Here is a 12,467-nt window from a genome sequence, read left to right on the forward strand (position 1 = left end):
CAAGTGGGCGTGGCCGTTAAAGAAACAGTACAGAAAACATCAGAAAACATAGGAAATAATACTGAAATATATATACAGGAAATATCAGAATTGCCTCTCAAAGAAAGTTACAGAAATTATACTTTAAGTTATTACTTTCAAATCAGCGCTCTAAGGGTGTACTCACACTAGGCGCTCTGAACCGTGCCCGAGCGCGTTTGACCCCCAAAGCATGGTTCGTTTGACAAGTGTGATCGCTCCGTTCTGTGCCCGGTTCGTTTAGCCGTCCCTGGCCCGCTTGGAAGAGGTGGGCCAGAGCACGGCTCGGTTGGGCTCGAGCGCGGTTCGCATGCAGTGTGAGCGCTAATCGCGCCGGAGCACGGAACAGCTACTACTTTTGTGCGCACAACTGTCATCATTACGACGGCAAACATCTTTATTACCTTATTGATGAACAGGAATTGTAGCAAGTAAAGCTGCAAATTCCTCCATTATCAGCTGCCTTCGTAATACTCTGTTACGTGCAAGTGAAAATCGTTGCACGGCATAAATGATAAATGTATTAGCGCAAAAGTGCATTTCTTCCGTTCAAAAAGTTGCATCGTATATGACGTAAGCGTGCTCCGGCACGGAACGTTAAGTGCAGTGTGAGTGCAGGCCAGCGGGGGAGTGGGGAGGGTTGAAAGTTGAGTGATTTTCCTTGGTAGGTAGCTGTGCAGTCAAACACAACTCGAAGTTTGCGTTTTTGTGGGTAATGCACCCTGTGGTGTGGGATGTACCAGATTCTGCCAGGTTTTGCTTCAATTTCATGTCCTCCATGAATCTACAATAGTCCTAGTGGAAAGCTGAATTTCTTTTGAATTTCCTTTTCAGAAATTGAGCGTGCAGAGAAGAAACAACAAACGCTACATCCTTTTTCTTCAATGGAAGCTCAATGCAGTGATGTCCATCAACAAGCTCTATGGACTGTGATACAGACTGTGATTAGGATATGCATACATAAACTGCCTATCCTCTATAGACATTTCCTATTTTTTTTTGCTTGCTTACACTCAGGTAAATCATAACTCATTTGCTGTTGAATTAGGTTCTCCAGGCTTACTACTGAAATCCTGTTTGCCATCACCTGTGGCCATCCTGTGTTTTGTTCATTTGGATGTTCTCTCTCTCCAAAGGTCCATTTACAATCCAGCCAAAATCTGCCAGCAAACAATCCAGCTGTGAGATCCGTTCCCCAATCCCATGATGAGAGATGCTGATGTAGTGGCTAAAAAAAAGGTGCTGATTCTATTCTGTGAGTGCATGGAGTTTAACCAGCATCAGTCTGATAATATTAGAACCTCACTGTGTAAGAAACATGGTGGGGAAAAAAATGTGACAGCAATCAATCCAGCTCTCAGAATCCGTTTCCCCAACAATGTGATGAAAGCGGTTAATGTAGTGACTTAAAAGATGCTGATTCTATTCTGTGTGTGCATGGAGTTTAACCAGCATCAGTTTGATAAATATTAGAACCTCATTGTGTAAGAAACAGGGTGGGAACAGAATCTGCCAGCAAACAATCGAGCTTGTCATTAACATCTCTTGTCATGTTCCCCCATCCCCATGACAAGAGATGTTAATGTGGTGGCTAAAAAGATGCTGATTCTATTCAGTGTGTGGATGGAGCTTAACCAGCATTTACAAAAAAACAGGTGATTCCAGAGGTTCAAGGTTTCTCGTTTGTTGTGACAACTAACAGGCAAATGACGTATCACGCAATTTCCCGTAAAAACAATCCCGCCCGGTCTAGAAACACTTATAATAGTCTTACCGTAGTAAACTAATTTGAACAAAACAAAGTTAGATTTTTATTAAATAAATAAAAATGAATATCAATAAACTGTACAGATCTTTATAGAACTGTATAACAACATCTAACCCTCCGGTTTAAATTAAAGGTGGACTCAGTATTATTTCAAATACACTATTTGGAAGTTAGTCTGGCCGATACCAACAACAAACTTGTAACCAATTTGCATTAGGGGGCGTATGGCGGTCGAGGAGAGAGAACGAGCTAGAAGGAGATTTGAAAATAAAAAGAAAAAAAACTGCAGAACAAGAGATGGGACACAATACAAAACAGCTCAAAAGAATAACACTGGAATGAAGGTTTATGACTGGGCAAGTGCTTTAGGACCCGTGTTTATATTAGAACAGCTTTCCAGCTAAGTGGGAAGGCCTGAAAACAGACGCGGAGGCTGCTTTGATTCCTTATCATGTGCGTAACACTGGGTTTTGATTGTCTGGAGCTGATGTGCTGTTGGCGATTAACAACAAACTCTTGTCTGTATTTACTCTGGTGTACTGTACATTCATTTTGTGTGCTTCCTTGTCATTCGTTCATCATTTGCGCTTTATTTTTCGGGAAGCATTTTGTTGTGCGTCAGCTGTAATAAACAGACATCCACTTGCATTGCGTGTGTAACAGTGGCCAAATAGTGAGAGTTTTGCAGTTATACTACTGCACACTGACGACTGTTAGAGGATGAGGTGTTCAGCGTCAATAGCTATGTTTCCATCCACCTATTTTAATGCGCATTTTGGAACATCACATAAAAAAACATTGAATTTTTGATGCGCATCAAGAAAAGACATAACTGGACCAACCAGCGGACCGATCTCGTTGCACAGCATCTGAAATGCTGTTTTTGGTCATTCTGTAATGCCTGAGCAAAGTCTGTCATTAAAGTGGTTCGGTTTAATTCCCTCCAGCGCCTCACACGATTGTGTTCACAAATACCAGGCATTTGAATGCAAGATAACATGACAGTGTTTATTGTGTTTCATCTGCGCGGTCTGAGCGCAAATAATTTATTATAAATGAAAATTATTATATACAATGGCTTCTTTTGCAGAAACTTCCCTTTTTCCTAGTAATATTTAGCGCCAGTGTATCAGGAAGTGACGTTTTTGTTCTCTTTGACTCACTGGATGGAAACACTGCTTTATTCGCAAATGTTTTTTGCGATATTCAAAATTTGCGCATAAGTTAAAAACGCAACTTTGGATGGAAACATAGCTATTAATAATGCATTTGCCTCACATGCCAGCAGCGATCGGGCCGGGTTTCGAGACCATTCCACAACATATTATCCAGAGTGAGTTAAAATACATGAAAATAAATGAATAGCCTAACAACAGCCAACATGACTTACTCTCTGCTTCTTCACCTAATTCTCCTGTAACTGCATTTTCCAAACACAAACATCTTTTTATCACTGACCTACTGTAAATTCACTTTTAGAAAGGTTTTTACACCTTGTATCTTGTGCTTGTATCTACTGATATCTGTCAAGTCAAGTCACCTTTATTTATATAGCGCTTTTTACAATGCAGATTGTTAAAGAAAATGATGTCATTGTCCAGCTTAAGTAAATTCAGTATTGATTCATTCCATTGTAAGAATCAATAGTTATTAATTTAGTTAATTTATCTATATCAGCACTGGAGTAATAGAATTTTCACATCAGATGACTGGCTAAAGCTGGCCACACACTTGAAGATTTTAAGCTAGATTTTGGGCCTGATTTGCACCCCGGAACGATCGGGGTTTTTCACTGTAAAACAGAATGCGCTCCAGGAGAGTCTGCTGACAACTCGGTGTGAGAAATCAGGCAAAAGTTCAAATACACTTTTGTTTTTTTATGGGCAGTTATATGACTGTTTGCATGTAGAAATGGTTGCATATAATGCAGTTTAACAATTATGATTTATGTTTGCTTTTCTTCGTTTGATCATTGAAAACCTGGCTATATCAGGGAATTTAAATAAATGCCAGGCCTGGAAATGAATAAAATCATATAAGTCATTGTAATATCTATATAGTTGTCACAACCGGTTGTTAATCACAGTCACAACGAGGAAGATGACGGTTCAAACAGGCTTTAATGAATCCATAAGTAAATCCACACACGTAAACGAAGAAGTACAACCATACACTTACAATACTGGACAAAACTGAACTGAAAACACAGGGCTTAAATACACAGACAAATGAGGTGATAATGACAACACTGCTGAATGTAATGAAGAAATCAAATCAGTTTAACTATGATAAACAGGCAGGGAAATAATGCAAACAGAAAACAAAGTCCAAACAGGGTGATTTTGTGACATTAGTCAGTTATGCTTTGCTCTAAATTATTTAACTGGCTAGAAAAAGCTCTATAAATATTGCTATTAAATAATGTTTTATGATTTAAATTATCATCCGGTAATCACAAAAACCTAGACAAGTCAAGATAATTCGTTGGATTCATCCTCAGTCACTCACAAACAATAAAAGTCAGACATCAGTATGTCTGTTTGTCTCTCAGGGCCCGTCATTATGCTGGAGGATTCAACGAGTGGCTTCAGCAGGAAGAACTGTGAGCAGAAAGAGTCGAGCATCAAACTTGACAACAGAGGAATGAAGCTTATTTCAGCTCTGTGAAGGTTCTTGGGAACTACGACTATGAATTTATACAGCACTTGACTGTTAAAATGACAGCACAGACCAAAAATCCCACAGATGTGTCTATATATTTAGCAAAGACTCAATAAATTTTGCATTGTCTATGATACTGCTTGTTCCTATGCAATATCATTTTGTCACCATAAATGGACCCAGCTACACATAAGATGATTTGTCGCACATGTATGTTTTCCAAGCTAACTGAAACAAACACTCTGAAACAGACAATCAGACTCTGAATTCATGATCGAGCATTGACCACACTGATGATGGTAAAAGATTATAACAGGGATTTACTAAATCAATCAATCTGAAATTCAGAATCCTGTTTCTTTGCAAGAGCTGTGAAACTGTGTGAGTTCCCTGACCATAACAGAGTCAAACTGACCATGCAAGTAGTCATCATTTCTTCATTCAACTTGCACAAAACAGAGTCAGTATTCCTCAAAATTAATAAAAACAATGAAATGCAATCTCAGAACATTGCACAAACCTGCAATAATTAAATGTATTAAACAAATATACATATTAAATACATATTTTTGAGATTAAATATGTATTTAATCTCACTTTATTAACCAATGTCTTTGCTGCTGACTTTCTTCTCCTGCATCCTGTTCTTCTTCAATCCAGAGTGGCAACACAGCTGAAAGGTTTGTTTGAGCTGCGCCCTCTACTGTACAGATGTGAATTTTCATTTTGCTCAGTCTGAGGCTTATTCATTTAACTTTTAGTGTGAAAAGGCCTTTTTTGTTGTTATGAAAAATCAAACAAGCAAGCTCAGCCCAGGTGAGGAAATGTAACTCATTACTTTCCATAAAAAGTAACTAAGTAACGCAATTAGTTACTTTTTTAGGGAGTAACGCAATATTGTAATACATTACTTTTAAAAGTAACTTTCCCCAACATGGTAACACTTTATAAAAACTTTAATTGCTAAATCATTAACAAACATTATATAATGCTTAACAGATCATTAGTTAATATATATTAAATGAGATAATATGCTTGTTAATATTTACTAATTGTCACGTTTTGAGTTTGTCTTTTGATCTGTTTCTCTGTCCTAGGGCCTGTACCATGAAGCCGGATTCACTGGCTAGCCAGGTAAGTTTCAGATTAGTTTGCACCAATCCTGGGTTTTAGGTACCATGAAAGTGATTGGCTTTTAGCTGTGTTAATCACCATAGTAACTTACGCTCCACAGCTAACCTGCTCCGGGGCAGGTTATGTTCTGGATAAGAGATCTCAAACCGAAATTGGACCAATCAGATGTGAGCAAAGTGATACTGACACATCCAACGCTATAAAGTCACGCCCCCGGTTTCACTTCCTCCAAATTAAAGGTCACTATATAGTAAAAACAAATATTTAAAGATGAAATTGTCTGGCTTTAATGATAATTAGAATTATTTTATGATTTATATAATTATTATATGATATATATTATTATTAATCCATTACACACAAGCAATTTTAGTTTAACAGTTATTATTAAGCATTTAGTTTAAATGAATATTGATATATACAGATCACATGTAATATAAATAAGCTGTAGAATCAATAGATAACTGTTTAAAAATGACTTCATGTAACTTTACATGTTTGAGTCTCTATTGCTCTATATTATCAAGCAACTATATAAACTAACTTCACAAGTTTCACTTGCACTGATAGAGCAAGATCATTTCTTTTATTTTTCCTCTTTCATGGACAAGTATTTTCTTTAGTGTAAATGCATTTAAATTCTTCATTTTCTTCAATCTCTTAACCTTCAGCAAAAGAGTTTTGAATCGCGCTGGCTCTCTCACGAGAAGTGAATCAGAGTTTCTCTCTGTTGCAAGGCATGTGATTGGCTGTTCACCACTGATGTCACGCATTCACATGCACGCGCTCTACAAACTCAGGATCAAAGCCTGAGTTGACAGAGAAAGTTGATGATCAGCATCATGGTACCAACAAAGCCGGATTGGAGTGGTTTGGTTTTGTCAACTCGAAACTAATCCTATAACCCTGAGTTTGTTCAACTACCATCATGGTACAGGCCCCTGTTCATGTTTGAGTTTCTTTGTTATTCTTTGAGTCTGTTCAGTTCTCCACTTGTTTGTATCCTTGGTTACTGATTTGATTAGTGTCCTCAGTTCAGATGTGTCTAGTTAATTAGTCTCGTTTAGTCTCTGTTCACCATGTATATAATATGCTTCTGTCTGTTCCTCGTCTAGCTTTGTTTATGTCAAGTGGTGTGTTTCTCCTGGTTGATTCTCCTGTTTATTGTTTTGATTGTTATATTAAAAGTCTCATGAATAGATCTCCTTGGTTGTGCGCTTAACTACAGACACCAATCTGTGACACTAATGAACTTATTAAACATTACCTAATGATTAACAGATCATTATTTAATGTAAATTGAAATGTTTACAAATGTCAGTAAAGTTTCCATTCATATGATCATGCATTTTTCATGCAAATCTACATATGATTTTAACAGAAATTATGCAATGATTAAAAGGTTATTTGTTAATGTACTTTTGAATGCTAACAAATGTCAATAAAATAGCAAAATGTCAAAAAATAAATAAATAAATAAATAGCTTAAGTAATTTTAAGCACTTCACAAACTATTCGTGTTAACATTCATTAACTTATAACCACAGTCTGTAATGGTGACATATTTGGTCTTTGTTTTGTTTTTGGTCTTTGTTTGTTTTGCAGACTTCTACTATTTACACATATTAACAAATAATTTATTAATTATTTGTTCATGTTTTTCCAGGACCCAATCTAAATTGGAAACTAGTCATGTTTATAAACATTTACTAATCATTAGTACCTTCATGAACAGCCATATCGATGACAAAAATGTCCCAAATGCTCTGAATTCACCCTATTCACACATCTTTAAAAAATGAAACTACTCATCATTTGTAAATGTTCATGAACATTTACTAATCATTCAGTATGGTTATGGCCATTAGACTTTTAGCTGCTGCAACAATGTTTGTGTAAAGGTGGTTAGTTAAGTTTAGCTAAATACTAGCTAAATGCTTGCTAAAGACATAACACACATTGTATTTTGTGTGCAAAACATGTTTTTATTATATTAGTGTACTATTGTATATCATTAAACAGGATATTCCTTGAATCATATATTAACAAGAGAAAACAAATCAAATTTTCAAGAAAATACTTTATCAAAACAGTGTAATATAAACAGATTCATCTGTGTTGCCTTATAGTAATCAAATTGACCCCTGTACAATTCCGACTCCTTAACCAACCCTAAACCTACCCGTACCACCAAATCTGTCCTTAACCTTACCCGCATCATACCTCAATGGCAGCAAATGTGTTGTTAATCATTGTATAACATTGGTTAAAATCATTTGTAGATTTCCATGATCCTATGAATTGAAACTTTACTGACATTTGTAAGCATTTTAATTGACAAGAAATAATGATCTGTTAATCGTTAGGTAATAAGTTCATTAGTAAACATTAACAAGCACATTATCTCATGTTTCTAGCTATATTAATATGTATTAACTAATGATCTGTTAAGCATTACATAATATTTATGATTTATTAATGAAAGTTATTATAAAGTGTTACCGAACTTTCCTTGGTGTTGTCATTTTTACTATCCGTTTAATAATTTCCCTATGAAACCTAAAATGCAAAGAATAAAATATTTAAATTTAAAAATAATAAGTATGTTCCATATTCACGTCAAATTATTCTCAAAAGCTCTTGCTGTGACAAAAACAAAAAAATTACAAACAGCAACAACAAAAAAAAACCAACACTTGCAAAACATCTATACATACACTGTAAAAAATATTCCGTAGTTTTTACAAAATAATTTTGGCAGCTGTGGTTGCCAGAATAATTTTGTAAAAAACACAGAAAAACTGTAAACACCTTTACAGAACAAACTGTCAATTTTACAGTATAAAACTGTAATTTACAAACAAGAAAATTTTAATGTAAACAAGTAAATTCAACAATGCACACTACTACTAAAATCTGTTTTGTACCTTTAACATATACTGACAACCACCATAATAATGCAGGTGGTAAAAGAGAAAGCCACATGAAGAATCAGAGTTCATCACAAATAGCTTTTCCACGAGCTGAAGTATATACTAATGTAAAGAGGGTGCAAAGAGTCATTCACGCAAACGCAAAACACCATCATGGTAACCCACAACACTTACATAATGCAATAAACATTCATTAAACAACAGAAGATGTAACATAAAACCCTAATGTACATAACTGATAACAAACACTATTAAGAAACTTGATTTTTTTAAACAAAATACTTTCAAATGTGGAGTGTCACACAGGGAATTGTGGGAATATCAGTTTACAGTTTTTGACTGTAAATTATACATTGATTTGTTCTTTTTTACTTCTAAAAATTGTAAAATTTACAGCATTTTACTGTGAAAATTACATAAAATGTCTGGTAAGAGCTTTTACAGTTTTTCCCTGTATATAGTACTGGAACTTACTGTTAACCTATTTACAATTTTTTTCCGTAGCGTTTTTACAATATTTTACTGTTAAAATCACATTCATTTTTTATAGCTATAGCTATTTTTGAGTTCCAGCTCTGTGGCCTGTTGCACAAAGCCGGTTTCAGTTTCTACCCAGGTAAGTTCAAGATTAGTTTGAGTAAAATATGTTTTTTTCGGGCTTATGAAGGGGGATTGGTTTTTAGCGGGTTTCATTGCTATGGTAACTTACACTACACGGCTAACCTGCTCAGGAGCAGGTTTTATTCTTGTCATGAATATGGCTCCCACGGAATATTGACTCTCTGCCATTCGGACTCCATTTCCCATAGGCCCTCATTCCTGGGACTGATTGCACTCTCACCTGCACTACATCACGCGCACACTATTTAAGACATGCACACACACCATATCTTTGCGAAGTTTTGATTTGCTACGGTGGTCATTTCTGAGCGTTAGTCTGTGGACTGATATCTTGTTATTACCTGGACTGTTTGTTATCTGTGAACCTTTGCCGCCTGTCCTGAACTTTGCCTGTACTCTGGACTGTGATTGTTTGCCACCTGTCTTGATCCTTGCCTGTGACCCGTCTCTGATTCTTGCTGCCAGCCTCGACCCCTGCCTGTCCCTGTTTACGGTATTGCTCTGTCCTTGTCTGTATCTCTGCTATCGTGAATAAAGCTGCAAATGGATCCACTTCCTGTTGACCCTTCATTACAATTCTAGGTTAGAGATCGCAAACCCAAACTGGACCAATCAGCTGTGAGTAAAGTGACACATATCTGATGCAATAAAGCCACTCCCCCTGTATCTCTTGCTCCAAATTAAAGCAGTTTATAGTGAAAACATTTTAGAGACAAAATTGCTCATCTTTTGCTGCTAATTATTTATTAATTTATATTATGAATTATGTATAATTCATATAATAGTATATTCATATAACTATTATTATTTGACAATTAATATTTAACTTTGCTTTTAAATTGATATAATACATGCATCGGTATATAAAACTTTTAAACAAATTAAGCTTGTGAATTCATTTGAGCTCTTTGTGAATCTAATGTAAATTATTACATTATAAATTATTAGGCATATTTCTTTGATTCACATGCATTGACATAGTCAGATATTTTCTTTCAGCTGCCTTCTCAAACTTTCACTGCAGCAGTGTTTATTCCTGCCTTGTAAATACATTTAATTTCATGATATTTTTCATAACGATCTAATCTTCAGAAGAGAAGTGACTCAAACGGACACTCTGCATGTTCCGTGTGATTGGCTGTTTGCCGCACGTGTCACGCTTTCAGGTGTACGTGCTTCAGAGTTAATCGCAAACTCTGGATTAAACCTGAGTTGACAGAGAAAGTTTATACCGAGCGTTGTGCAACATCTGATCCTGATCTTAACCAGTTTGGATTTATCTGGATTTGTCAACTCTAAACCTACTCTGAAACTCAGAGTTTGTTCAACTAGCTTCATGCAACAGGCCACTGGTGATTGTATTAAAATGTTCACTGAACAGAGTTGCTCATGAGTGAAGATGGCAGGATTCAGGTCACACACCTCTAGCTGAGCACCTGTCTTGATTCTAATCTGAAACTGCAACAGTAGAAATTGAAAAGATGAAAGACTGTATTTCATGCTCATTTTAAATGTGCACATTTAACATTATTTAAACTTCCAGCCTTCCATGCAATCTTTACAATAAATCATAGTGCATGAAAGTGACAATCACTTTGAAACAACGTGTACTGTGAAACACGCTACACAAATAAATCCGAAACTCTTTCCAGTGTTACCATTTGTCAGTCGCTTCGGAGAAAAGTGTCTGCTAAATGATCAAATGTAAATGTATTCAGTGCAGTCAGTATCAGTCCAGTCATTCAGCTCTAAGCCACATTTGGCATCAATAAGATTATGACTTAAAAGATGTTCTGTTGACAAAATAGACATCATGTGATCACTTTAAAAATGATCTTCATCTTCTGCAGTGCCAAATTTAAGTGTAAACAATACATTCCATGGCAGTTTGGAGGCATTGCAATAAAAATATTACACTTACATTGAAAGGATTTTTAATTTAAGTCTAACTTATGAATTAAACAATAAATTCTCTCCTGTTACACCGTGCTTGATCCTTTACTGCTTCCTGTACCCAGTATTACTAAACTCTGCTTAGGGTGTGTCAGACATTTCTATTTGACCACCCATTTCAAATGCGTCCAAATCCAAGAAAAAAAAAAAAAATGACTGGAGCTCTGGATTGACCAATCAGCATCCAGGAACACAACTATCAGTTTTGTAATAATGAGCATTTGCGCTGTTTGCTATATATCAAATGACCAGGACAAAACCTTATTTATCAAGAGCCCTTTATTAATTCATTGGAACAGAACCAATGATAGGCAAGAGTGCAATATTTGTTAAAGTAATACATATATTTTTAATCTGCAATTACTGTTGTCATACATGCAATCCAGTCTGTTATTGCTGATTTGATTATTAATGATCAGATATTTATTGCTTAATGAAGGTCAATCGTGAAGAAACAGATTGAAACATGCAGAAACATTTTCAACATTAAACAGAAATGAAGCGCAAACTTTATCAATCTCTGATGCTGTTATAATGGCACACAAATCACATTTTGCAGAAAAGGTAATAATGCTGATCAATGTTAAGAGATAGAAAAAAAAACGAAACACCATTTATTGTTAAATCAACTACATGCAGATCAGTTTAGTCTGTATTTAGATACATCACTGTCATGTTGTGTGTAAGCTTTTCTTTTTTTTTGCTCAACGATTGCACGAATCACTTTCTCCAACTTTTCTTTATTGTTTGCAATGTTTTTTCCAGCTTTGTCCATAAGATCAGTGATCATCTCAGCACTGTAAGATCCTTGAAAAGTCTTATATTTGCTCCTGCACTCCTCAATTTTATCTGATGGATCAGTAACACGTTTAAATCAGAACACAGTTGATATTTCAGTTTTATTCAGGACATTGTAAGATTTTAACTTGCCTCCACAGTTGACCACATTAAAGAGAGGGATGTGTATCACAGTTGGAACATTTTGGCCTTTGAACACATAGAAGTCCTTCAAGTCCCCAGGGGGTATGATGACTTCAGGGAAAGGGATGTTTTGTTCCCTGCACATCTCAGCAGCTTTCTTCACTGTCTGTAGTGAAAAAGCATTGCAGTGTCACTCAGTTAAAAGTATTGCAGCATCACTGTGGAAGTACTAATGAGTCAGCCGAGAAACTGCCACTGAGATGAATGGGAATGCTAACAGATAGCTCTCTCCATGTATTAGATTTTTGTATATACCATGTAAAGATGTTTAAATTTAAACATATTTAAATGGTTTTCAGCAGGATTCTTCAAAAAAATCTCCTTTTGTGAAGGGTTTGGAACAACTCAAGGGTGAGAAAATTATGACTGAATTTCCATTTATTGGGGAATTATTTCTT

The 12,467-nt window shown here is 35.8% G+C and overlaps 1 protein-coding gene across 7 annotated transcripts in view; it reads right to left on the reverse strand.

Annotated features, from left to right (window-relative positions):
• Window positions 1–12,467, reverse strand: part of LOC127512273 (cytosolic phospholipase A2 gamma-like) — a 136,144-nt gene that overhangs the window by 60,981 nt on the left and 62,696 nt on the right. Inside the window, exons 19-20 of one of the 7 annotated variants that reach the window (XM_051893036.1) lie at window positions 12,019–12,175; window positions 11,350–11,937 (exon numbers count right to left, since the gene is read on the reverse strand). The exons of 5 other annotated variants lie outside the window; for them this stretch is intronic. In XM_051893036.1, coding sequence (XP_051748996.1) covers window positions 11,729–11,937; window positions 12,019–12,175 — 366 coding nt within the window. In that variant the 3' untranslated portion in view covers window positions 11,350–11,728. Of the gene's footprint in view, window positions 1–11,349; window positions 11,938–12,018; window positions 12,176–12,467 lie in introns of those variants that run through there. One more of the 7 variants, XM_051893042.1, reaches the window with a different exon arrangement.

Source organism: Ctenopharyngodon idella, chromosome 5 (genome assembly GCF_019924925.1).
Source record: "Ctenopharyngodon idella isolate HZGC_01 chromosome 5, HZGC01, whole genome shotgun sequence".
In the NCBI taxonomy this organism is placed as follows: domain Eukaryota; kingdom Metazoa; phylum Chordata; class Actinopteri; order Cypriniformes; family Xenocyprididae; genus Ctenopharyngodon; species Ctenopharyngodon idella.